This window comes from Emys orbicularis, chromosome 19 (genome assembly GCF_028017835.1).
Source record: "Emys orbicularis isolate rEmyOrb1 chromosome 19, rEmyOrb1.hap1, whole genome shotgun sequence".
NCBI lineage: Eukaryota > Metazoa > Chordata > Testudines > Emydidae > Emys > Emys orbicularis.
In genome coordinates this window covers 3,938,488-3,964,679 of record NC_088701.1, presented here as the reverse complement: position 1 = coordinate 3,964,679, position 26,192 = coordinate 3,938,488, and the positions used below count along the sequence as shown (strand labels likewise).

At 59.0% G+C, this 26,192-nt stretch overlaps 1 protein-coding gene across 1 annotated transcript; it reads right to left on the bottom strand.

Annotated features, from left to right (window-relative positions):
- Positions 1-622: 622 nt before the first annotated feature.
- On the bottom strand, positions 623-23,886 carry LOC135891563 (E3 ubiquitin-protein ligase Rnf220-like). The gene is made up of 12 exons (XM_065419128.1): positions 23,343-23,886; positions 12,343-12,463; positions 12,145-12,187; positions 11,524-11,616; positions 11,105-11,147; positions 10,443-10,489; positions 9,871-9,997; positions 5,102-5,236; positions 4,145-4,217; positions 2,761-2,878; positions 1,945-2,019; positions 623-694 (listed from the first exon to the last, which is right to left on the bottom strand). Exons 1-12 carry the CDS (start codon positions 23,884-23,886, stop codon positions 623-625), a joined length of 1,491 nt encoding a protein of 496 aa, XP_065275200.1.
- Between the last annotated feature and the right edge of the window lie 2,306 nt (positions 23,887-26,192).

Here is a 26,192-nt window from a genome sequence, read left to right as displayed (position 1 = left end):
TCCCAGACCCTTCCGCCTCCCTGGGGCCCACCCCTCCAGCGTGCGGGGGGAAGTGGCTACAGGAGGGGCCGGGCTGGGAGATCCTGAGCTGCAGAGCCAGGGCGAATTGGGTTCTTTAGAGTTCTGACCGCAAGCCCCCCTTTGCCCCTCCCCCCAAGCAGGAAGGGAACCCAGGAGTCCTGATGCCCCAGCCCCAACCCACTAGACCCCACTCCCTCAGGGGTGCCCCAGCATGGGAGCAGGGCCTAGATCTGCTCGCCGTATGCCCACAGCCTTCAACGGCTCTCTTTGGAGGGGTGGGAGCGACGCATTCAGGCCAGGGTCAAGCATTACTAAAAATAGGTTTTACTTAATGAACAAAAGACAAACAAGAGGGGGGCAGAAGAGGAAACTGGCCACAAGAGAGCAGCGCCCCCCCCCCCCAGCTGTCCCCCCCCCCCCCCCCGGCCGTGGCGAGGGGATGCCACGGCCAATCATGACCCATGCCCGGAGCAGGCGTGGCTCCTTTTGCTTTCACTTCCCGGGCAGGTCGTTTTAGCAGGTCAGCAGCCAGGGGGGCCTGGGGGGAGTGGGATGCGTGGCTGAAGGATGCAGCCATTTGGGCTGGGAGGCTGGCCCAAGTTCATAGGTACACGCGCCGCAGGTCGGCGGGGGACGTGATGGCGTTACACTGGGGGCAGAGCTTCTTGGAGCCCTGGAAGAAAGGGCAGTGGGACACGTCAAGCTTTAAAAGAGATCTGTTAAATGGTTAATAATGCGCCCCCCCTCCGGCAGAGCACCCTGCATTCAACACGCCCGTCACCTGCCACTGAAATGCAGCTACCTCTGGGCGCTAAGTGTTAGCGCTAGGAATAGGACCTGAGAACCCTGACCCCCCAATTCACTGGACCCCACTCCCCTCCCAGAGCTGGGAATGGAACCCAGGTGTCCTGATTCCCAGCCACCCCCCTCTAACCACTAGACCCCACTCCCCTCCCAGAGCTGGGAATGGAACCCAGGAATCCTGCCTCCCATCCCTCCCCGCCCCCTTCTAACCACTGGACCCCACTCCCCTCCCAGAGCTGGGAATGGAACCCAGGTGTCCTGATTCCCAGCCACCCCCCTCTAACCACTAGACCCCACTCCCCTCCCAGAGCTGGGAATGGAACCCAGGTGTCCTGATTCCCAGCCACCCCCCTCTAACCACTAGACCCCACTCCCCTCCCAGAGCTGGGAATGGAACCCAGGTGTCCTGATTCCCAGCCACCACCACCCCTAACCACTAGACCCCACTCCCCTCCCAGAGCTGGGAATGGAACCCAGGTGTCCTGATTCCCAGCCACCCCCCTCTAACCACTAGACCCCACTCCTCTCCTAGAGCTGGGAATGGAACCCAGGAATCCTGCCTCCCATCCCTCCCTGCCCCCTTCTAACCACTGGACCCCACTGCCCTTCCAGAGCTGGGAACAGGAGCCCAAAGTCCTGGCTCCTGGCCTCCCCTGCTCTAACCACCGGACCAGACTTCCCTTCAAGAGCACAATAAGAAACCACTGAAGAGACAATTTTCCCCCGGGAAGAGGCAAATGGAAGGCATCACCTGCAACAATAGCAGTCACATGAGTTGATGCATGATGGGCAGGTTCCCAGGGACCATGGTGATGGGCAGGTGCCCAGGGACCATGGTGATGGGCAGGTGCCCAGGGACCATGGTGATGGGCACGCTATGAGAGCTTGAACGGGACAGAACAGAGGGCTGGGCCAGCACTGACCTGCCATCAGTGCCTGGAGTCAAGCCAGCATTGGGGGGGCTGAAAGCCACAGAGCAGCGACTCGGGGAGAGGAGAGCTAGCAGGGGGGTTATGCCGCGAAATGCGCAAGGGGTGGTTCTGGACCGTGTATTTCATGCTCTGGAGCAGATAATGGAGCATGGGCAGGAAGCCCAAAGGGGACAGGGGGGGGCGTTACCAGGGTCCGGAGCCAGCACTGCTCGCAGTGGATGTGCCAACACTGAATCGAAGTCAACGGCACGGAGTATGAGTCCTGGAAAGGAAGGAGACTGAACGTTGGGAAAGAACTGTAGGGAGCAGGGCAGGAGCGCTGGCTGCGGGGGAGTTCCCGGCTATCCATCCCCAGCCTCTCCCAGCAGGGGGCGCTGTGGGGAGCAGGGCAGGAGCGCTGGCTGTGGGGGAAGCTCCCGGATATCCACCCCCAGCCTCTCCCAGCAGGGGGCGCTGTGGGGAGCAGGGCGGGAGCGCTGGCTGCGGGGGAAGCTCCCGGCTATCCACCCCCAGCCTCTCCCAGCAGGGGGCGCTGTAGGGAGCAGGGCGGGAGTGCTGGCTGCGGGGGAGTTCCCGGCTATTCCACCCCCAGCCTCTTCCAGCAGGGGGCGCTGTAGGGAGCAGGGCGGGAGTGCTGGCTGCGGGGGAGTTCCCGGCTATTCCACCCCCAGCCTCTCCCAGCAGGGGGCGCTGTAGGGAGCAGGGCGGGAGCGCTGGCTGTGGGGGAAGCTCCTGGCTACTCAAGTCTCCAGAATGATGCCAGACTCTGGAGGGAGTGGAATCCAGAGCTCATGTTTTGGTCCCAAGCAGAGATGGGGGGGAGGGCATCCCAGCATCTCCACCTCTAACTGCTCTGCATTGGAAGCCAATCGCATCAACTTGCTCGTTCAGACACCAGGTCAAAACCCCCTGATCCTAACATGTCGGATCCAGGTCCAAATTTTGCTTCCTGGGCCCGGTGGGGGGGGGGGAGGGGACCAAGCCTGGGGTGGGCCACCCTTACCAGGCAAATGTGGCATTTGTACGAGTCCTTTCGGAGGAGCCGTCGCCGCAGCTCCTGGATCTGAGCCTTCAGCAGCTCCATGGTGAGGGTGGAGTCTCCCTCCTCCTCCTCCACCTTGCTGCGGGGACAGGAGATGATTGGAGAGAAGCTGAGAGGCTGGCATTGGACATGAGCAAGGCGGGGGGGAGAAGGCGACTAGAGATGGAGCTAAGCCAGAATTCAGATCCAGACGACCCGAGGGAGTGCTGAGATTCTGGGGCAGGCCCGTGTGGGGCAGGGCCGGGGAGAGAAGATAGAGTCGGGGCCATCTCTTAGCAGGATGGAGCGATGGAGAACATAAGAACATAAGAATGGCCGTACTGGGTCAGACCAAAGGTCCATCCAGCCCAGTATCCTGTCGACCGACAGTGGCCAATGCCAGGTGCCCCAGAGGGAGTGAACCTAACAGGTAATGATCAAGTGATCTCTCTCCTGCCATCCATCTCCACCCTCTGACCGACAGAGGCTAGGGACACCATTCCTTACCCATCCTGGCTAATAGCCATTAATGGACTTAACCTCCATGAATTTATCCAGTTCTCTTTTAAACGCTGTTATAGTCCTAGCCTTCACAACCTCCTCAGGCAAGGAGTTCCACAGGTTGACTGTGCGCTGTGTGAAGAAGAACTTCCTTTTATTTGTTTTAAACCTGCTGCCCATTAAGGGGGCAGGTCAGGGCAGTCAAGTGCACATACCCACAGCCCACTCCCCCAGGGCCGGGAGGCCTTGGAGCAGCTCAGGGACAGGTGACCTAGGGAGGTTGGGGAAGCCTATCGCTGGAGGTTGTATGAACATCCGGCAGGGATGGTCTAGGTGTACTTAACCCGACCTCTCGGGCGTCCTTCCGGCCTCATGTTTCTCTGATCACCAGCAAGGTTAACAGCCCCTATAGATCTACCCCCTCCCCACCCTATGGTATCTCCCCACATCCTCCTCTGACGGATCCGGGGCTGGTGATCAATGGGGCTGGACTAGCTGGTTTGTCCCAGCGGTGCCAGATGCAGGACGCCAGGGCAGATGGCCCATGGGAGCACCCTTCCGTTGGCCTGCAGACAGAGATGGCCAGGAATAGGTCTTCTGTAGCATCTAGTGGGGGGGAGGGATAGCTCAGTGGTGAGAGCATTGGCCTGCTAAACCCAGGGTTGTGAGTTCAATCCTTGAGAGGGCCATTTAGGGATCTGGGGCAAAAATCTGTCTGGGGATTGGTCCCCCTTTGAGCAGGGGGTTGGACTAGATGACCTCCTAAGGTCCCTTCCAACAATTCTGTGTGTGTACACTTTGCTTGTGGCGGAGGGGTCAGGATGGGTACTGGAAAGAAGCCAAGAGGGAGCCCCCACTGATTTACCCTCTTGCCGTCCCAGGTGCACCCAGGCCCCCTGGCTTCCTGCTGTCCTCCTCCGCTGGGGCGCTCTTCGAGACTGGAGACAGGCACCTGGTCAGGTGGCAGTGAAGGAAGAGACAATACCCTTACAGCCCCCTCCCCCCACAGCCATAGAGCTCCAGGGATCTAGACAGTGTCCCCCAAAAGCCAGGGCTGAAATCAGGGAGAGGGCCCGAGCTGAGTTTGCTGAGAGAGGCGGTCATGGAACATGCTGATTATGGAGCCCACAGTCCAGGCCAAGACTTGAAGCAGATCCCAAGTGTGCTTTGCCCTTCATTCAAGGATCTCAAAGCACTTTGCAAACTGGCTGGGGAGGGGGAAACTGAGGCACAAAAGGCAAAGCAACCTGCCTGAATTAAAGAGGGATGCAGAGTTCAGTGCCAGGCCCCAGCCCCAGCCAGGCATAGAAATCCAAGCCCTGAGTCACAGCCCTCCTGCTCCAACCACTAGACCCCACTGCCCTTCCAGAGCCAGGACTAGAACCCAGGCGCCCCGGCTCTCAGCCCACCCTGCTCTAAGCACTAGATCCCGCTCCACTGAGTGCAAGTTCACCACCGGCCCAGCACAACGCTTCCATCCAACCTTGGCCTCTGGTTCTACGCCAGGCTGCACGAGCGCTGACCAGCTGGGCTAGAGCGTGTGCTGTCTCCTCCCCGCGCCTATAGAGGGCCTGGCACATCACCAGCAGCTGGGTCCACTTGGGAGCGACTAAGGGACTTACTACCGCTGCCAGCTGGGGGAGCGCTCCATCAGCTCCAGCCGCAGGGCTGTGCGGCCTGGAAGCAGGGCCGAGCCACAGCTCTGTGAGTTGCGGGTGCGAATGGTGCAGCCGTGGGGCTTTGCTACCCCACCACTTCTCTGAATGATCACCTAGTCTAGGGGCAGAAGGGAAACCTCACAGCCCCTATGCCTGCTCCTCACCCCAGCCCGGAAGGTCAGCTCCTCCCTCAGCCCCACAGGGAGCAGGATACGTCTGCTTGGCGAAGGCCGGCAGCTCGTCACCGTCTGAGTCCATGTCCGCCTCGTCGCTGCTCCGTGCCCCCAAGAGTCTGCAGTCTGGGAGAGATGGGGGAGGGGCTCTTAATACAGCGCTGGGCATCAGCTGTACGGACCCAACCTGCCACCCCCGAGATCTAATGGCATCAGGTTCTGCTGGCTGAGGTAGAAAGCCGGCTCTCTTAGCCAAGGCTGGAGCCCCACGCATCAACCACCACGCGTGGCCAGCCGGGGATGGGGGGGAAACGAACGGCGTTACTGCTGTATTATGGTAGCATGTGACTGAGATTCCCCCCAGCTCAGATCAGACCTCCCTCCCTGCCCCACATCACGCCAGGCGCTGCACAGACCCACCCCGGACTGGGATCACGGGCCCCTCCGTTGCACCGGGCGCTGCACAAACACCCAGCAAGAGACGGTGCCTCAGAGAGTTTACAATCTAAGTAGATGGAAGGTAGAGGGGAAACCGAGGCACGGAGCAGGGCAGTGACTTGCCCAAGGTCAGCCAGCAGCATGAGGAGGGAGGGGCGGACGAGGGAGGCCAGCTCATCGCTGTACCCCACTGGCCTGGTGGGGAATCCCGAAAGGACGGCGGCTTTGGGCAGCGGATTGGTGGGACAGATGTGCAGGGAAGGGGGGGCAGGAAGGCAGCTGGTAGGGCGGGCGGCAGGCAGGGGCACAGGCTCCTGAAATAAGGGTAGCAATGCCCCCGCCCCGCCGCCCCCAGGTAGTAATACAACTGTCCCTCTGGGAGAAGTCTCTGCCCAGATCCCGCCGACAGAGGGGCGAGCGGAGGAAGTGGGAACCACAATGCCAGGGGATTCCGCCGTGACAACCTGAACTGGGAGACACTGGGGGTGGGGGGGCAGGGAGACAGCCTCCCCAGCTGCACTGCTCTAGGGGCAGGAGGCCAGTGTCAGACTCAGCAGCACCTCCCCCCTCCCAGGGACAGCAGATCCTGTCTCACGACAGCCCAGACAGATCCTGTGTGGCAACAACAGTGGCGGGGAGGGAGGGGGCGCGAGGGCTGGTCTGTGCCCAGCAGCCCCCCCACCCTTATGCTGATCACAGCATAGTCCTGCTAAAAGGGAGTTTTCCTTGCCAGGAAGATGCCCCAGTCCTTTAAACCATCTCACCTGTGCATTCAGACCCCTAACACGGCTCCTGCCCAGACCAGCTCACACACAGAACCGAAAGCACCAAAGAAACTGACCAGACAGGCCCCGGTTTTAAGTACAAAATTAAACAGCCAGGATCCCTCTCCTCGCTCCCTTGCGGCATTAGCATGGGACAACGGGTCTGTACAGCACCTAGCGTAATGGGGCCCCGAGCTGGACTGTATCACCGCAACGCCCGATCGTTAAGAACCAGGGCCACCGGCTCCTCTCCGAAAGCCTCAGGACCCCTGCCGCTTTTGTCCTCGGCGCCCAGCAAAGCGATAATCCCGACAAGAATTCCGTCTCATCCAAAGTTCGCCGGGTTTGACGTTTGTTTTTATTCGGCAGAACTAAGACCTTGCACAATTTTTCATGAGGAAGACGGAGGGCGGAGGATGGCAAGCATAACTGGACTAAAACTCTGGGTCCCCAGGACGAGTGTCAGTATAGTTTCTTATTTATTAGGTGTATTACGGTAGCACCTAGGCACCCCAGTCATGGCCCAGCAGGACTCCATTATGCGGGGTGCTGAACATTATTTATTAGGTGTATTACGGTAGCACCTAAGAACTCCAGTCACGGCCCAGGACCTCCTTGTGCTGGGCGCTGTACAGACCCAGAGCAAAGAGATCATTTCTGCCCTAGAGAGCTTCCCATCTAAGATCCCCCAACAGAGATCAGGTTCCCAGTGCTCCTCGGACACAGAACAAGTCCTGCCCTGAAGAGTTTACACTCCAAATAGACACAGACTGGGAGGGGAAACTGAGGCACCGAGCGGCAACACGACTTGCACTAGGCCACACAGCACGTCAGTGGCTGAGCCAAGACGAGAACCCAGGTGTCCTGAACGATCCACTCCAAGGAAGCCTCTCCCGCCTTTCCAATTAAGCCCCCTCCCAGCCTCACACTGCAGGATTGGAGGGGGCAGCGGGGCTGCCCCACAGCCCACCTCCTGCACCCATACACCGCCTCCTGCTGCTGCTCCTCCGCCTCCCATGTGGTCTCTGGAGCCCATGAGCTACCGGGCGCTAACAGGTCCTGCGGGGGTCACACACCAGGTATCCCCTCCTGCATTGACCTCTGTTGAGGGCCCACAGCCTCACAGAAGGCAGCGACCTCCGCTCATGGCCCTGCTTAGCCGGTGACTCTGCCCCTGGCTCCATCCCGCCCACCTACCCCCCCACTCTGCTCTGGCTGGGCCGGGAAGCTCTTCCGTCAAGGATCTCCTTCCTGTTCCCATGGGGCAAACCCCCCCGGAAAGGGGGAGCGATTTGGGGCAAGTTATTCCACAAGGGCCAGACCCTCAGCTGGTGTGAAGCAGCAGCGATCCACCGACTCCCATGGAGTGACGCCAGTTTACGCCGGCTCGGGAGCTGGGCCTAGGTGTCCGTTCTGTCAGCTTCCCACTTTCCATTGAGGGATCTGAGGCTGGCCTCTCTCCTGCCCCACCCCCACCTTTGCTGCTAATTACCACTGATAATTAACAACGCGTTGTATTGTCTAGTCTAGCTTAGGTGGCCCTCATTCTCATTGCATCTGAGCACCTCGCGATCTGCACATCCTCACAACCCCCCAGGAGGCAGGGCAGGGCTATTATCCCCATTGTATAGATGGGGAAACTGAGGCAGAGAGAGGCTAAGTGTCTTGCCCAAGGTCACACCGGAAGTCTGTGGCCGAGCAGGGACTTGAACCCTGGTCTCCCACATCCTAGACTCATTGGACCATCCTGCCTTTCTTATAGCACCAGCCAGCCAAGCTAAGGATTGTGTCAAAGGGCTTTGGAAAGATTCACAACCCACCCTGGGAAGTATAACTCCCATGATACAAATAGGGAAACTGAGGCACACCAGGCCCCGGCGGGGGGGGGCATGACTTGACCATGGTCACACAGAGGAAGAGAACCCAGGTGTCCTGGCTCCCAGTCCCCTGTTCCAACCACTAGACAATACTCCCTTCTCCCACAGCCAGTGTTCTAAGCACTAGGTAACCACTGCCCTCCCACAGCTGGGGATAGAACCCAGGAGTCCTGACTCCCAGCCCCCCTGTGCTCTAACCACTAGATCCCACTCTCCTCCCAGAGCAGCCGATAGAAACCAGGAGTCCTGATCCCAAACCTGACCGCCCCCCAGCTCTAATCACTAGACGCCACTGCCCTCCCACAGCTGGGGATAGAACCCAGGAGTCCTGACTCCCAGCCCCCCTCCCCTCACTCTAATCCCATTAGGTCCCTGGGGATGTGAATGCCATAGCAAGGAACTGAGCCCAGGCTGAAGCGAGGGCAGGAAGCGTGAAGTACAGGAAACTGTCAGATTTCTCAGCCGGGTTCTGCTGAGCCAACCAGTCTGATACAAATCCAGGTGTGGGTTTGAGGAACTGAAATTTGTGACGTTTCGGCTTCTGGCTGGGGAACGTGCTGTGGAGAGGGGTTTGGATTTAAAAACAAGAACAAAGCAGAAGGGGTGAATCTGCCTGGAATCTGTGCACTGCGGAGCAGAGACGCCCTGGATTTCAGCTAAGCCATACACAGGGGGCCTCGGGGACAGAGCCTTCTCCTCCTCCAAAGGGTTAAACTTCTGCTGCCTGAATTAAAGGAGAATCTCCATTAGCAATACAGGGCTTATGACACATACCTGAGCATTCTGATTCCATTCAGTAGAGGGCAGTGGTCTCGCCCCCCAGTACCCACAGGTGTGTCACACCCTACTCTAGTCTGACCAAGCCCGTTTTCCAGCATCAAAGGTTCTGCTCCGACTCTAACACCAGTGTAACAAACTCATCCGGTAGCTCCACAGCTGTGAACAGCCCCCCTCCCTCTCAAGAGAGCTTCTTTGGGGAGGGGGTAGGAACGCCCGGCTGGCTCAGAGCCGGTGCAGCCCAGCGCTGAACAGACCCATCACGGGTGAATTCTCCGTTACTCCCTTCCTGTGCTTGGGACGGTGGCGGGAGAGAGGGAAAGTTGCTTGAAGCTACCTTTACTCGCCACACATTCCCAGCCCATGCTGTCAGGTAGAGCAGCCTCCAGGCTGCTCTAAATTATGCTCCGCCCCCTAGGGGAAGAAGACAATAGCCACAGCCCTAACTACGCCCCTGATCCACCCCCACCGCACCCCCCCACCCCACCCCCCGTGGGCCCCTGAGAGCAGGAATAGCCGCAGTACAGTGCGTCCGGGCCAAGCCCCCGATCTGCCCTCTATGGGTCCCGGAGGGCAGGAATAGCCACAGTGCAGTGAACGATCCCCTCCCCGCCAGACTGGTGCAGAACCTAACCCCGGCCCCATGCCAGCCCCAGAGACCCCTGGGGGCCATTTCCATCCCAATTTAACATCACTAGAGCAGCCTAGAGGCACCTGGGAGTAACTGACACGGAACAGCTCCAGGCCTCACTCAGACGTAGCCAGAGCACCGGCGGAGGGGGAAAGCGAGGAAGAGGGAGGGTGAGAAGAGAATTCACACACCCGGGGAGGGGGGGAGGCAGGGACCCACACGCATGCCTCGCAAGCCCCCCCATCTGTCCCCATCGCGAGAGCTGCCCGCTACCTTTCGTCTCCAGGACGTTTTTCTTCGGGCTGCGATATTCGTACCCGCCACAGCGGCTCTCGTCGGAGAACTCGTCCTCTGCCTCGGCCAGCCTGGAGCCCCTGGGGAGAGGCCCCTCCATCTGGGCCTCCGGGAGAGACACAGACACCGGACGTATGTGGGGGGAGTCTGTCTCTTGCTGCTGGGAGTTCAATCATTGGTAGGGGTGGGAAGCAGAGACCGTCTCCCCAGAGCACCCTCAAGGGACACCTCTGCAATCTAGTATCCCCCCACCCCGGCCACGCTGCTGCAGATCAGACCCTCGGGCTCAAGTAGCCCCATATCCCCCCACTTCCTGCCATCCTGGATCAGACCCATGGGCCCATCTACCTTGGTATCAAGCCTTGCTGGGGACATTCTCACTATCCACACGACTGTCTCTAGTGCAATCTCATATTAAAATGCCTGCCCTCATCCTTGGCCCTTAGGCTGCAGTTTAACACGGCACCACTCAGGGGCGATCTCTGGGGCTAAATCTCTTATATACAGGGCCCGATCCATGCACACCCAGACACCCAGCCCCGGATCCTCACCTGCTCGTCCAGGCAGGGTCTGATCCGCTTAAACCGGCCGGCTCTGGCTGCAAGACAAGAGAGACCAATCGGTAAGCACCTTCCAGGGGAGGCTGTGCATCTCTGGAGAGGGGGGTGATGGGGAGCGCTGGACAGCTCATGGGGGCTGAGCAGCTGGATCTCCATTGAGGGACCCGGGCTGGGGACAATTTAGGGGGATGGAGTCACTGGATCGGGGCCCAGATTGCAATCTAACCCACCCAGATTATTAAATTCCCCCAAAAATGGGGTCTGCCAAGCCAGGCATGGGCCCAGGGTCACGCTTTCTGCGAGACTTTCCAAAGTGGCTCAATATTATTATCCCCCACTCGACAAATATGGGGAAACCGAGTCACGGAGCAGTGACGTGCCGCGCAGTCAGTGAGAGGCACGGCTGGGAAAAGTCCACCCCCCACCGTTAGATGCTACTTCTCTTCTAGAGCTAGAGTCCCAGCTCTAACCACTTGGTGTCCGAGCCAGGAATTGAAACCCGTGTGTGTGAAGGTCCCGGTCCCGTGCCCTAACCACTAGGCCTTCCTGCTCTTTATCAGCATTGATCCACCCCCAACAAAGCTTCAGTCCGACCCTCCCCTCCCAGTATAAATGCCACACACCCCCAGATCCAAGCCGAGTCCCCTTCTCACCTCCCATGCGGCCCTCCCGGTTTGACTTCACCCGCAGAAAGGTCTGTGGGGGGAGAAAGCAAAGGGGTGAGTCTCAGGTGAAGGAAGAAAACTGCTCTCATGTCGCCTCCCACCCCAGGCTCTAAGCGGTTCACCCCAGCTGCATCTGGGGTCAGGGAGAAAGGGGACCCCAAGTCAGGCCCCCCAACCCCCACCACATGGCTCCAGGCTGGATTGCTAATCTCGTGCAACACCCTGGTTTACTCCATGCAAGCGTGTCTCCCTCTAGTGGCAAAGTCTAGGTACTACAACAGCCAGCTACACCAGCCGGGGGAAGGGCCCCTTTATCTCCCATGTTTGGGGCTAGTGTCTGCACAGCCGAAGGTCCCCAGTTCGACTCCCTGCTGAGGGCTGTGGTCTGGTTGGGGGGGGAAGCGCACCTGCTGCCTGTCCACCTTGTTGTGCCCGTCCTCGTAGGCCTGCGGCGACCCCTTGGGAGAATCCGTGCCATCCTGAGCGGAGATCGCTGGAGACTGGAAGGGAAGATGTGAGGGGTGAGCTTGCGCCGCTGATCATGTGGGGCTGGAGCAGCAGGGGAAGAACAGCGGGGTGGCTGGAGCCCCTGGGGGTTGAGTGATTATGGACATTTGGTGTCCAAGCTCTCCCAGCAGGGAGCGCTGGCTGTGGGCTGTGGGGTGAGCTCCCAGCTACTCCAGTCCCAGCCTTTCCCAGCAGGGGGCGCTGTGGGGAGCAGGGCAGGAGCGCTGGCTGTGGGGTGAGCTCGCGGCTACTCCAGTCTCAGTAGCTCTCTGCGAAGAATCAGTGTTCACCACCTCTACTCTTGCCTCTTACAGCCTATGAGCTGGGGCAATGACTGGGCTGGGCTGGGCCAGGATAGCACCCCCTGGAGTTCACCCACAGGGGAGACTTCAGCCTCTAGCTCCTAAGTGCCCCTCCCCAGGAAGGGTGATGGGGATGTGCGGGGAACCCCGGGGAAGAGGGACAAAACCCCTTTGCTGCAGCTATCCCCGGCGCCGGGGAGGGAGGGGGGGAAAGCTCACCTGGGACGATCTCTGGGCGTCCTCCAGAGGGGTCGTGGCCTCCCTGTGGAGAGAGAAGGAAAGGATGAGCTGCGGAGGGGGGGGGAGAGTGCCGAGCCCCATGGGACCAGTCCACAAAGCCCCCCGCCATCCAGGGGTCTCGCTGATCACTGGGGTAGGGATGCTCTTGTGTCTGTCCATGGTGGGGGGTTCCCGTACCTGTCCAGGAGGTGGGCGAGTCTCTCGATCTCCTGCTGCAGGTGCTGCCCCAGCTCCGTGCACTGCAGCTCCCTCTGGCAAAGGGGGCACCGAAGAGCCAACAGCTCCAGCTTCTTCTCCCCTGGGAAAAAGGAGGCAGCCTAGTCAGACCCACGGCCCTGGGGACGTCCCGCCCAGCTGGGGGCTCCCCCCACCCCCAGCCAGCGCTCCTGCCCCACTCCCCCCAGCGCCCCCTGCTGGGAGGGGCCGAATCTGCAAGTCCCCGTCCCACCCTAAGGAGCAGGAGGAGCTGGTTACCAAGCCAAGGCCTCTCCGGGAGGCCAGCAAAGGGCAGCGGGGGCCGAGGAGCCCGGGGAGTGGAGATCCCCAATCAATCAGTCTGGTCAATCAGCTGCTGCCCTCTGCGATGTGACCCCGGGAGCTTCTTCCTTCAGCCCCGGCTGGGGGTCAGGGTCTGGTTAACGAGCTATTAATCAATCCCATTGAGCCTTTGTCCCCGCTGCCTGTTGGGGTTATTGTATCCAACCAGGGACAGCCGGGCACCTGCTGCCTGGCAGGGGTGGGAGGCACGGCTTGGGTCTGAACGGGTTGGGATAAGGGAGAGATTAAGGCTGGGGGAGCACAGAAGGTTTTGCAGAGAGATCAAAGGTGTGACAGTTCCTTATCAGCCGATGCAAGATCAGCCCTGGTTATAGCGGCCAGAGGCAACAATCGAGACCAGCCTCCCCTCCCCCCACATTGCGCCAGGCGCTGTACGCACCCCAAGAGGCAAGGTGCGCGCAGAGGCACTGTGATGTAATCCAGGGCACTGGACTGAGGTCAGGACACCTGGGTTCCAGCCCTGCCTTTGACTTCATAGCGGCAAAACTCCCACTGACAAGCTAAATAGACAAAGGGAGTGAGAGGGGAAACTGAGGCATGGAGCAGGCACGCTCCTCACCCAAGGCAGTGGCAGAGCTGAGATCTCATTGGGTCTCACTGACCTCATGAAATGTTGTTTCCCAAGCAGCGGGTTGTTTTTAGCCTTCCCCTCCGCCCCCACCTCCAATGTCCTAGAGCTGAAAAGGGACCACGTTGCCCAGTTTCAATTCCACGTCCCAGGAGGCCAAAAATCAGCAAGGTGCCTCGGTTCTGTTTATTTGCTCTCGAAAAAAACCCAAACTTTCCAGCTGCAAGGTAGAACTTCCTGCAAAACTGACGCCTGCAGGGCAGGCCTCAGACAGCTGTAGGGCGAGGCGGGGCGAGCCCCCCCCCCCCCCCGCAGAGACAATGTGCATATCAATATTGACAGTTGAGCTTCTCACTCAAGCTGATCTGGGCCCGGAAGGGAGGGATTTAGCCTCACTTCCCAGCTCTTCCATGGGCTCCCCGCACTGTTCAGGATTTTACTTCCTATTGAAACACCTAGATTTTCACCACAGGCTGGCTCTGTGCCTTGGTTTCCCCAATCTGTAAAATGAGGATAATTATTGTTGTTTCTATCCAAAATCAGAGCCCTGTTGCGCTTGGTGCTGTACAAACTCCAGGGGAGAGGCAGACCCTTCCTGGAGAGCTCTTCAACCTAGAGAGGCAGAAGGGGTCTTGGTAACCCATTTTACAGATGGAGAAACTGAGGCACAGAGCAGGGCCGTGACTTCCCCCAGGATACACAGGGAGTCATGGCAGAGCCAGGAATTGCAGCTGAGTCTCCGTCTAATGCCGTCACTACACGAACATCCTTCCACCATGGCAGCGGCTTAGCACACTGGCTTTCACCCGGCCTTTGTCTGGCTTGTCTACTAGATTGTGAGCTTTGTGGGGTAGGGCAGGACTGTCTCCTACCATGTGTCTGGGCAGCGCCTGGCACAATGGGGCCCTGATCTCGGTCGGGGTCTGGGCCGCGCCTGGCACAATGGGGCCCTGATCTCGGTCGGGGTCTGGGCTGCGCCTGGCACAATGGTCCCCCCAGTTAGCGCCATGGCAGGCGATATTTACAATATGACATCTGACTGGAGTTCCCTGACAGCACTTTCTCCCCTGCTGACCAGTGCAGGCTCCAACTCCCGAGTTTCGCTCTGAGTTTCCACGTCAGACAAAACCCCGCAGAACCCCTCAAAGTGAAACTCCGGCTCCAAATCTCCAACTTCCACCACCCAGGGGGCGGGGAGGGGAGGACCCACCAGTCAGTGCAGAGGCGGGGAGGGGTGGGGGGAGAGGAACCACCAGTCAGTGCAGAGGCGTGGGGGGGGGAAGCCTTCCCACCAGCCAGGGGCGGAGCTTTGAAGGAAGCCAGGCAATTCCCAGTGGTGGGGATTCCAATTTCACTGCAAACGTGTCATGAGCTGTAACAACAACACAGCAGCGGAGGGGTGTGTGGGTGGTGGGGGGAGTGACTGATTAGCTCAGCTTCACTGGGCATTTCTGTGATGGAGAGCTCTGGGCCTCAGCACTATTGTCAGAGACCCCGAACCCAGATGGGGCTGGGAGCCAGGACACCTGGGTTCCATTCCTGGGGTCTGGAAGGGGGGTAGGGTGTCGTGGTTAGAGCAGGGGGGTGCTGGGAGCCAGGACTCCTGGGTTCTATTCCTGGGATCTGGAAGGGGGGTAGGGTGTCGTGGTTAGAGCAGGGGTGCTGGGAGCCAGGACTCCTGGGTTCCATTCCTGGGATCTGGAAGGGGGGTAGGGTGTCGTGGTTAGAGCAGAGGGGTGCTGGGAGCCAGGACGCCTGGGTTCTGTTCCCAGCTCTGGGAGGGGAGGGGAGTCTAGTGGCTGGAGCAGAACTCCTGGGTTCCATTCCCAGTCTAGCCACTAGCTCTCTGCATAACCTTGGGAGAGTCACTCCCCAGCGCCTCAGTTTCCCTAGTCTGTAGACTGAGGATAATCCTCCCCCATTTCCCTGGGAGGCTGAGTCCCGATCTTTGTGCTGCTGACTCCAGACTGGGTCCAGTGAGGGTGTGTCTGCAGGGGGGTCCAGCTCCCCCCCCCCACTGGACCTCTATTGCTCAGCCCCTCCTTGGCACGGGAAGGAGGAGGCAGTGGATGGCTGCACAGTGCCGGGGGGGGGGGGGGAATGGAGGCAAAAGTTCTGCTTGAGTTAAGATCCTGAAGGGCCATTGTCTACTCTGCCCCCCTCTCCACCCCACCCCACCCCACCCCACCCCACCCCGTGTGTCAGCAGGAGTCATTCTGGGTTGCTTCGCAGGGGCTGGATCTGGGCTCCCCCCTCCCCTCGGGGCCAGGGCCCCCCTGGGGAGAATCAGCTACACCAATTTGTCCTCTTCACGCCCTGTCACCGCCGGGGGCCTGACGGAGAGGCCCAAAGGGGCCTCCCCCTCCCAGCCGTGCCGTGGGGGGTCCCGAGCCCGCCCAGCTGAGTGGAAAATAGGCTTTATGCCCCTTGCTGGGCGGCCGGTCACACCCGGGGAGCTGTGAATACATGTGAGATGTAATGGAGTCCCGGGCCCCCCAGCACGGCCCCTTCCCCCTCATTTGTCACTGCCGTGGGGCGGGGTCAGGCATTCTCTTTCTGACCCAGGGGGCACTAGGGTGGGGGGATTTGGCCTCTAGGGGTGGGTAGGATCAGCTCTCCAGCCCCTCAGTAACCTTCACAGGGTCCCCAGTGTGTATTAGCTGGGAGCGTGGGGCGGGGATAGGGGTACCCCTGTCCTGGGGACTGGCCATGCATGGCCTTTCTGCCCGGCCGGCGGGACCCAGAGACAGGCTGATGCTGAGGAGGTTGGGTCTGAGATTCCCTGCGTTTTTCAGCCAGGGCGGGCAGGAGGCGGGGAGATCCAGGTCCTGGGGATGATGGCGCTGGAAGGGCGTTGTGGGGAGATTCTCAAGCCAAAGAGACTGAGGCAGTGAAGGGTCATCGAAACGCCCAAGAGCGGCAGCATAGATCAGTGTCATGAGAGAGCGGCCGGAGCAGAGGGGCTGGGAAGTCCACCATAGATTGGAAACGCTCTGGGCAAAGCCTGTCTTTCTGTGGGCTGGCTCTGCAACGCCTAGCACACGGGGGTCCTGGGCCGTGAGTGGGGCTCCTGGATGTTACCATAATACACCTAATAATGTACAGCACCTAGCGCGATAGGGTCATAGAATCATAGAATCATAGAATATCAGGGTTGGAAGGGACCTCAGGAGGTCATCTAGTCCAACCCCCTGCTCAAAGCAGGACCAATTCCCAACTAAATGATCCCAGACAGGGCTTTGTCAAGCCTGACCTTAAAAACCTCTAAGGACGGAGATTCCACCACCTCCCTAGGTAACCCATTCCAGTGCTTCACCACCCTCCTAGTGAAAAAGTTTTTCCTAATATCCAACCTAAACCACCCCAACTGCAACTTGAGACCATTGCTCCTTGTTCTGTCATCAGGTACCACTGAGAACAGTCTAGATCCATCCTCTTTGGAACCCCCTTTCAGGTAGTTGAAAGCAGCTATCAAATCCCCCCTCATTCTCCTCTTCTGCAGACTAAACAATCCCAGTTCCCTCAGCCTCTCCTCGTAAGTCATGTGCTCCAGCCCCCTAATCATTTTTGTTGCCCTCCGCTGGACTCTTTCCAATTTTTCCACATCCTTCTTGTAGTGTGGGGCCCAAAACTGGACACAGTACTCCAGATGAGGCCTCACCAATGTCGAATAGAGGGGAACGATCACGTCCCTCGATCTGCTGGAAATGCCCCTACTTATACTGCCCAAAATGCCGTTAGCCTTCTTGGCAACAAGGGCACACTGTCCACTCATCCAGCTTCTCGTCCACTGTAACCCCTAGGTCCTTTTCTGCAGAACTGCTTCCTAGCCATTCGGTCCCTAGTCTGTAACAGTGAATGGGATTCTTCCATCCTAAGTGCAGGACTCTGCACTTGTCCTTGTTGAACCTCATCAGGTTTCTTTTGGCCCAATCCTCTAATTTGTCTAGGTCCCTCTGTATCCTATCCCGACCCTCCAGCGTATCTACCACTCCTCCCAGTTTAGTGTCATCTGCAAACTTGCTGAGAGTGCAGTCCACGCCATCCTCCAGATCATTAATGAAGATATTGAACAAAACCGGCCCCAGGACCGACCCCTGGGGCACTCCACTTGAAACTGGCTGCCAACTAGACATGGAGCCATTGATCGCTACCCGTTGAGCCCGACGATCTAGCCAGCTTTCTATCCACCTTATAGTCCATTCATCAATGGGGGCTCCTAGGCGTTACCATAATACACCTAATAAATAACCTACAGCACCTAGCACAAAAGGGTCCTGGCCCCTGGGCCATGACTGGGACATCTAGACATTACCGTAATATACCTAATAAATAACCTACAGCGCTCGGCACAAAGGGGTCCCGGCCCCTGGGACATCTAGACATTACCGTAATACACCTAATAAATAACTTACAGCGCCCGGCACAAAGGGGTCCCGGGCCATGACCAGGGTCCCTAGTTGCTACCACAATAAAAACAATGGGCCGAGTGAAGTGAGATGCTACAATCAACACAGTGGCGTGTCTCCATCTGTGCAATAACTTCTGAACGCAACATCCGATCCCTTCCAAGCTTTCAGGGAATGTTTTCGGCACCGCTGATGTTGGTGAAAACCAGAGCACTGGGAAAGTCTGATTTCCTCTCAACTCCGGTCCCGGGCAGTGTCCTTTTGGTGCCACAGGCAATGGAATCTCCCTGCTGCTATCTATGCACATCACAGGCATGGGGGCCCCAGGCCGCTCACCGGCTGTAAAACGGGCGACCCTCTAGTAAATAACAATACTAGTGATTAAAGAGCTAGTTAAATGCTCACGAATCCATCGGGTGAAATCCTGGCCCCCCTTGAAATCTACAGCAAAGCTCCCATTGACGTCAGCCAAGCCAGCATTCCGCCGAGGGAGTTTTTAGTTAAAGCCCAACCCCCTGGAGTCAGGGGATTAGGAGAATCTCAGCTTTCAATTTTTTTAAAGCAAATTTCTAGCCCTTGGGGTGGTGGAGAGATGCTGGAAAATGGGTCCCTAAAAGTTCCGGAACCAAAAGGAAAATACTTTGTTTCCTAGAGTTTAAGGCCAGAAGGGAGAGCTAGGCCATCGAGTCAGACCTCCTACAGAGCACATGCTACAAAATTCCTGCCGGACCCCCCGTCCCATGCTGAGCCCAATGACTTTAGTTAAACCAAAGCATTTGAGTCCACAGAAGGCTAAAGTGTCATGTGCCAACGGCAGAGACCAGGAGGGACCCAGGTGTCACCAACGCCCAAGAACTGATTAGGTGAGACATGCCCCTATGATCCCAGCCTCATGCTTCAGAGGAAGGCAGGAAAAAAACCCAGGATCCATCTGGCCAATTGTGCATGGGGGGGGGACTGGGACATTCCTTCCTGACCCCTGCATGCAACCAGCTGCAGCCCTGAAGCATGAGAATGGATTCTAGTCATTATCTTAATGCAGAGCTGGGAGCATCAAGAAGCTTCCCAGGCTGAAAGGGACCTACATGACCAGCCCACCTGACCCCTGACCCACCACACATAGCCCGAATTTCTCCCAGAAGCTGGATTAAAACACACCCATTAAAAGATCCTTACATCTCATTTTAAAGACTCTAAGCAATAGTCAGGCCATCCCCTCCCAGGGATGCGGTACAATTTAAAATATCTAGGTATTGTTTTTAAAAATCCCTCATGATTTTTAAGCCAACTTCATGGGGGGTGGGAGGACTTGTGATTTTTTTTTTTTGGAAGACTTGAGGGTTCTTGAAGCTGATCCTCTGTGTGATGCATCGATCTGTTTAACCCCATAGGCACAGGTGGGCCCATGCTGTTTGCGTGCTGCCCCAGTGGTTAGCAAGGTTCTTAGCCCCATTAGTAATGCGTGCCTGTGGGGGTGGGGAGTGGGACATGAACTGGATTATGGAGAAGACTTTCTACCCTGCATCTCATCCATCTGCCACTGTTCTCCTGGCAGCCTGGAGATAATGACGGGGATGAATACACCCAGCGAGGGGATTAGCATGACAAAAAGACAAGATCCAAGAGAAAGAGGGGGCCAGCCAGGCCCACCCGAACTCCCCCCGCCGGGGTGGGACAGCCGTGCAAAGTGGAGGGGGGGGAGAGGCCGGATTGCTCAGCGGCTCGTGAAAAGGTTGCGTTTGTACCGTGTGGTTGACTCCTGCTGGGAGATAAATAGAGGTTTCTCTGTTGTGTGCGTCCGCCCTGCCATTGCCAAGTTACCAGCCCCCCACCCCTCCTGGGCCCAGCCGCAGAGCAGGGACCCCATCCTAACAGGATCAAAGCCAGCCTGCCCTGGACCATGCCAACCTCTTCCACGAGACAATGGGGAGACCCCTAGTGGTGAGCAAGCCCGGGACAGCCACGGGGTTTGTCCTGGGTCCAGCAGCGTGAATGCAGAAGGCCCCTTTTCTATGAAGTGTTGGCTCGTCTATACTGCAAGAGATGTCCAGCGAGGCAGGAGGGTTCAAGCCCTGACGGCTAAGGGACAGGGGGTTCCCAGAAGGCACCGGCACCGCTACAGCTGTAGGGGGCGGTGTCGCTCTGAAGACACTCCCCAGCCGAGCAAGAGAAGCAGCCGCTCTCTCCGAAAGGGATTTCCTCGCTTAGTGTAGACGCGACGTGATCCTAGGAAGTTGGAGGTGCGGGGTTAAGGGTCATCAGACCTTAGACCCTAATTAGCCCTTAAAACAACCAGGGGTCCAGGGCCCACTGCGGTGGCCGCGAGCAGGTTTCAGGGGGTCCGCCAAGCAGGGCTGGCGTTAGGGTGGGGGGAACTCCGAAAGGAAAAGGTTGAGATCCCCGGCCTTAAACTAACAATGGGACCCCAGCCCCTGCGGCCGAATAGACCCCATTGGGCCTGATTCTGATCTCACCTACACCAGCGCAGCTGCTGATTTACCCCGATGTAAGGAAGAAGAGAATCAGACCCACTGACTTGCCGTCGGCGCCACACTCCTGCAGCTCTGTAGCGATGGGGAAACTGAGGCGAGGGCAGGCCCAGGAAGCAAAACGGCTCAAGGCCCCAAAGGGAGTCAGTGACGGGGCTGCTGGCTCGCTGCCTCCCCCAGCCCCTGCTGTCTGCCCAGCCCATGTGGTAACTCAGGGCGATTATGTGGGATCCCTAGAGTTTGCCACAGAGCTGCTGTCTGCGGTGAATTTGTCCCAACCATTTTAGCGAGGGCTGTAATCTTCCAACTAGCCGCGGCCCTGGCAGGCCCCGACCGGCAATTGTGGTTAGCCGCAGGGAGTTAAAACAAACAGGGATGGTTTGGAGAGTGAGCACTTGCTGGGACAGGCCGCCGCATTGAAACACCCTCCCCCCAAACAAGAGAGAGTCCAGCCCAAAGCACGTCAATTTCAGGGGGCTCAGCAGATTTGGGGGGGGGTCAATGGAGAGAGGAAAATCCCAGCTCCAGATGTCCAGATTTGTGGCGCACAGGGGCTGGGTTCTATTCCCCTCCCAGAGCTGGGGATAGAACCCAGAAGTCCAGACTCCCAGCTCCCCATATTCTAACCACTAGACCCCACTCCCCTCCCAGAGCTGGGGATAGAACCCAGGAGTCCTGGCTCCCAGCTCCCCTGCTCTAACCACTAGACCCCACTCCCCTCCCAGAGCTAGGGATAGAACCCAGGAGTCCTGGCTCCCAGCTCCCCCATATTCTAACCACTAGACCCCACTCCCCTCCCAGAGCTGGGGATAGAACCCAGGAGTCCTGGCTCCCAGCCCCTCTGCTCTAACCACTAGACCCCACTCCCCTCCCAGAGCTGGGGATAGAACCCAGGAGTCCTGGCTCCCAGCTCCCCCATATTCTAACCACTAGACCCCACTCCCCTCCCAGAGCTGGGGTTAGAACCCAGGAGGGCAGCTGGGGGCCTGGGGAGTAGTTTAAACACCTGCCTAATCTTTGTTTGCTTTTCCCAACCTAAAGTTGCACTGTCAGGGCAGATGGGGAGGGGAGGGGAGGGAAGGGAGGGCAGGGCGGGTGTGGGGGGGGGCGTTGTGACTGTTGATAGGCTGCCCTTTCTGCCGGCAAACAAAAGCACGGTGCTGCCTCCCACACACAATGGGCTTTTCCCTTTTCAGATGCAGCTGCCTGCAATGCAGGTGTGGGTGGGTGGCGGGCCGGCTCTGTGTGTGTGCGTGAGATTGTCTCTGGGAGCGGATGATTGTGCCAGGGCCTGTGGGGTGTGATTGTGAGAGAGAAGCTGTGATTGGGGGGGGTGATTGTGTGTGACTGAGCGGGCGTGATTGGGACGCGTGCGCGTGCGTGAGAGGGTGAGTGTGCGACAGTGTGCAGGGGCGTGTGATTGTGAGAGAGAGGCTGTGATGGGGGTGATTGTGTGTGTCTGAGTGGGCATGATTGGGGAAGTGTGCATGTGTGTGAGAGGGTAAGTGTGCGACAGTGTGTGGGGGGGTCGGATTGTGAGAGAGAGGCTGTGATGGGGCGTGATTATGTGTGTCTGAGCAGGCGTGATTGGGAAGCGTGCGCATGTGTGAGAGGGTGAGTGTGCGACAGTGTGCAGGGGGTGTCTGATCGTGAGAGCGGGGAGCGATGCAAGACAGAGTAGGAGCCCTGGGGATAATGACCCCAGACCAACCAGGGGGCAGGGGGGCTGGGAGAGCCATACCCACCTCCATCCCCACCCTTCCAGCCCCACTGGGGCAGGTGGCGGCCAGCCCACCTCTATGAGAAAAGCCCAGGGGAAGAATGCAGCTTCATAGGTCCCGGACTCCTGGGTTCTGTCCCCAGCTCTGAGAAGGGAGTGTTGCCTAGTGCGGGGGAGAGCTGGGAGTCAGGACTCCTGGGCTCTATCCCTGGCTTGGGGAGGGCAGTGAGGTCTAGTGGTGAGAGCAGGGTGCTCATCCACTTTTCTGGGGTGACCTGGCCCAGGGTGTGGTCTGAGGGTAGGGAGCTGCAAGTACCTGAAATGGGGGACCCAGGAACCACCCACCCCCCGAGGCCCCTGCTGCAGTGTTGGTTCTTGGTCTGTCCTGCGGCTCCCTCGCTACCCCACTATCCTGAATCAGATGGATGGGGGGGGGGTTTCCCAAGAGACATGCGGGGGGGGTTAATGTTCCTTTCCCTGCTTCTGGCACCTTCCCAGCCAATGGTCTCCAAGCATGTTGCAAAGGAGGGTTGGCATCATTACCCCTCATTATACACTGGGGGAAACTGAGGCACAGCACGGGGACGGGACATGCCCATGGTCACACAGTGAGTCAGTGGCAGGGCTGACTCCCAGCCCCCCTCTGCTCTAACCACTAAACCCCACTCCTCTCCCAGAGCTGGGGATAGAAAACAGGAATCCGGATCCCCAGACCTCCGACCCCCACGCTCTACCCACTCCATGCTGTCCCACCCTGGGAGGTTTGGCTGCTTCCCTTTGGGTGGGAGGTCCTGTCCAATCCCCCCCTCCCATCTACCCTGACCCCGTATTCAGGGGTCACGGGCCCCAGATCTTCTTAAATAGCTCCCAGGACATGAATACAGTATGTAAGTGCACCATAACCCACCCACAGCGTCGCTCCCCATGCGCTCCCCACAGCCCGCCATTTCCCCGCCCCTCCGTGACGGCCATTCAGCCCCCTTCAATGGCAAGGGGGAGGTCCTGGGGCCAGTCAGGGGAGGGGTGGCAGCAGGGGACACTGGGGGGAGGGGTCCCGGGATGGCAAGGGGAGGGGGGGAGTTGGAGAGGGGAGGTGGGGGTTACCAGGATGGGAGAGCAGCCCAGAAAGCCAAGGGGAAGGGGGAGCTGGTGAATACAGTGAAGGAAAGTGGGTGTTGGTGGGGGGGGGTAGATTCAGACAGGGCGAGGGAGGGCAGCTGAGGAGGGCAAGGGAAAGGGGTGTGGACAGACAGGCGGGAGAAGGGGTTCCCCAGGGGGACCCAGGCTTAGAGCCCCTGGCCTGAGCAGGGGGACAGACAAGCCCCCCAAGATCCATCCCCCACTTGGTTCTCTCTCCCTCTGTTTTCCCCCATTCTGTCTCGTCTCCCCCCAGTGTGCTGAGGGATGCTGGGGGTGCTGCCCTCGCCCCCTACCTGGCTTGCCATGCCGTGGATTCGGGGAGCCCTTATACGGTTGCAGCCCGGACACCCCGCCAATGGGCTCCAGCCCCATCTGGGCGCGCTGGGCCTCCATCTCCTTCTCCAGTGCCAGGCAGCAGACCTGAGGTGGTTCCGACCCGCTCCGGCCCTTGGGCCTCTTGCCCGCCAGGAAGCCCCCCGGGAAGCACTCGACGTCGTCGGCGAGGTGGAAGGGGGCGAAGGGGTGCAGGGCACCGTAGCCCAGCATGCCCACCCCGCCCCGCTCCAGGCTGGGGGGGCCAAAAGGTGGTGGGAGGGGCAGCAGCTGCGGGGGGTAGTCGCGGCTGGCGGGCGCCAGGCGGTCGGGGTGGGGGTACACCAGGGAATAAGCCGCGCCGAGGAAGGGCAGCTGGGACGGCTTCTCCATGGCAACTGGCACCCCAAAGTGGCGGGGCTGCTGGCACGGGGTGCTGGTGCTCCGGGTGCCCTCCGAAGTGGAGGCCAGGACCAGGAGGGCTGGGGATGCCAGGGGGTTCAGGAGGCCGGGAGAGTTCTCCATCGTGCCACAGCACGGGGACCTAAGGGGAGAGAGAGACAATTAACCAACGGGCTAGGGGGCGACGTGCTGGGGGGAGCGGGGCGGGGGCTCAGCAGGGGGCGCTGTGCTGCAGGGAGCGGGGCGGGGCTCAGCAGGGGGCGCTGTGCTGCAGGGAGCGGGGCGGGGCTCAGCAGGGGGCGCTCTCCCCTGGCAGTCAGTGCCATCCCCAGAGCCCCAGTGCAGCACTAGGGGGCGATGTGCTGCATGGAGTGTGGGGGCGGGGCTTGGGAGGGGTGCTTGCCCCTCTGAATCAGTGCTGACCCCACTGTGGCGCTAGGGGGCGCTGTGCTGCAGGGAGCACGGTGGGAGGTTCAGCAGGGGGCGCTCTCCCCTGGCAGGCCTGGCTGGCCCCACTACCCCAATGAAGCGCTAGGAGGTGCTGTGCTGCAGGGAGCGAGTGGGAGGCTCAGGAAGGGGCGGCCGTCAGTGCTGGCTCCAGTGCCCGGGTGTGGCGCTAGGGGGCGCTGTGCTAAAGGCAGCCTAGCATTGCTCACAATCAGCTACCCTTCGGAAAGCTGCTGAACGCTCTCTACTCGGTCCCAAGTTGTGTCCGAGCACGCGGGGCCGGTTCTCAAACCCGACCCGCCATCTTCACCTGGACGGCGCTCAAGCAAGGCCGAATTCTCTCCCTGCCTTGGTGGGCCTCACGGTCATCGTACAAAGGCCAAATCCCCAGCTGGTGCGAACCATCCTAAATTCAGTCCGCTGAGACTCACAAATGTATTTGGAGATGCTCTCGTGGGCTGGAACCCACTTCATCAGATGCATGGAGTGGAAAATTCCACTCCACGTTCGTCTCGAAGGTGCCACCAGACTCCTCCTTGGTTTTGCTGATACAGACTAACACGGCTGCCCCTCTGAAACCTGTCGGCTGAGACTATGGCCTACAGATGCATAGGAGGGTTTATGACCCGTGAAGTCACTTCTGTCTCTGGCAGATATTCTGCTGTAAGCAGGATTGAAATATACACTATCTGGAGCTTGGAAAACATTCATTCGAGACTTTTGTTTTACTCCACTATATACGAAGTTCCTATAAGTGACTAGACGGGCAGATATGTAGGGTGATCTATGGATAGACAGGCACAAATACATTATTATCCCTATTTTACCAATGGGGAAACTGAGGCACGGAGCAGCAACATGATTCAGCGGCACAGCTGGGGATAGCAGCCTGGAGTCCCGACTCCCAGTGCCCACTTCTCACATCACTAAACCCCACTCCCCTCCCAGAACTAGGGATAGAACCCAGGCGTCCTGACTCCCAGTCCCCCAGTGTGCTTTAACCACGAGATCCCACTCCCCTCCCAGAGCTAGGGATAGAACCCAGGCGTCCTGATTCCCAGTCCCCCAGTGTGTTTGAACCACGAGATCCCACTCCCCTCCCAGAGCTAGGGATAGAACCCAGGCGTCCTGACTCCCAGCCCCTGCTCTACCCACTCGCTCTGCGTGTTCCCATGTGCATCGTCTCTGGTACTGGGGCTCATTGTTATCCTCCAAATGCCGCAGGTGGAAACGCAGGCTGGGAGCACCTAACACCCCCCTCCCACCCCTGTGGTTCCCTCGCAGCTGGGCAGGCCGGACTGTGGGTGGTCTGGGCGGGTGAATTACAAGGAATCAAGGAAGACCCCCTGATGGGACAAAGGGGAAAGTGAAGAGAGCAGTTAGATAAACAGCTGCTCTGGGGGGCGAGGGCCTGAGCCAATGGGGCCGGGATTGGGGCTCAGGCGGGCTCCAGAGAATGGGCTGGGAATTGGGAGGGGGCTGGGTCAGCTGGGAAGGGCCCAGGCAGGGGTGTAAGTCACTGACCCAAGGGTCAGGATACAGGATGCTGCTGGCGGGGGAAGGAGAGATGTGCCTGTTTGTGGATTGCTTCCCCCGCCCCCCCGCCGCTGCAGGGGGGCACTTAATCCCATTACTCGGCCATTAAAGGCAAATTACTGCCCCTTTCTCCTGGCGTTTGCACATGCTGCACTACACACACACACACTCGCAGAGCAGAGCGAATCCGGGCCCTTCTCTCTTCCTGGGCTGCAGGGGGCCCACAGGGCCTGATTCTCCCCAGCTGGTGTAAATGGAGCAACACCGCTTTACCCCGGTTGGGGCTCAGGGTTCGTTGACTCCAAGGGAGTGACATCTACAGCCCATTTATGCCAGCTGGGGGTCTGCTCCCATTTGCCCCAATGGATCGATGCAGATTTACACCAGGTGGGATCTGGCCCTTTGAGGCCAATGGAGTGGCACCCCTTTACACCGGTGTATGCAAG

What these genes read in the sequence shown, in the direction of transcription:
- LOC135891563 (XM_065419128.1), bottom strand. Translation starts at nt 23,886, where the DNA reads ATGGAGAACTCTCCCGGCCTCCTGAACCCCCTGGCATCCCCAGCCCTC. An exon ending in CTCGCCCACCTCCTGGACAG is followed by an intron (nt 12,188 to 12,342) that starts GTACGGGAACCC and finishes CTCTCTCCACAG; the next exon opens with GGAGGCCACGACCCCTCTGG. An exon ending in ACGCCCAGAGATCGTCCCAG is followed by an intron (nt 11,617 to 12,144) that starts GTGAGCTTTCCC and finishes CTTCCCTTCCAG; the next exon opens with TCTCCAGCGATCTCCGCTCA.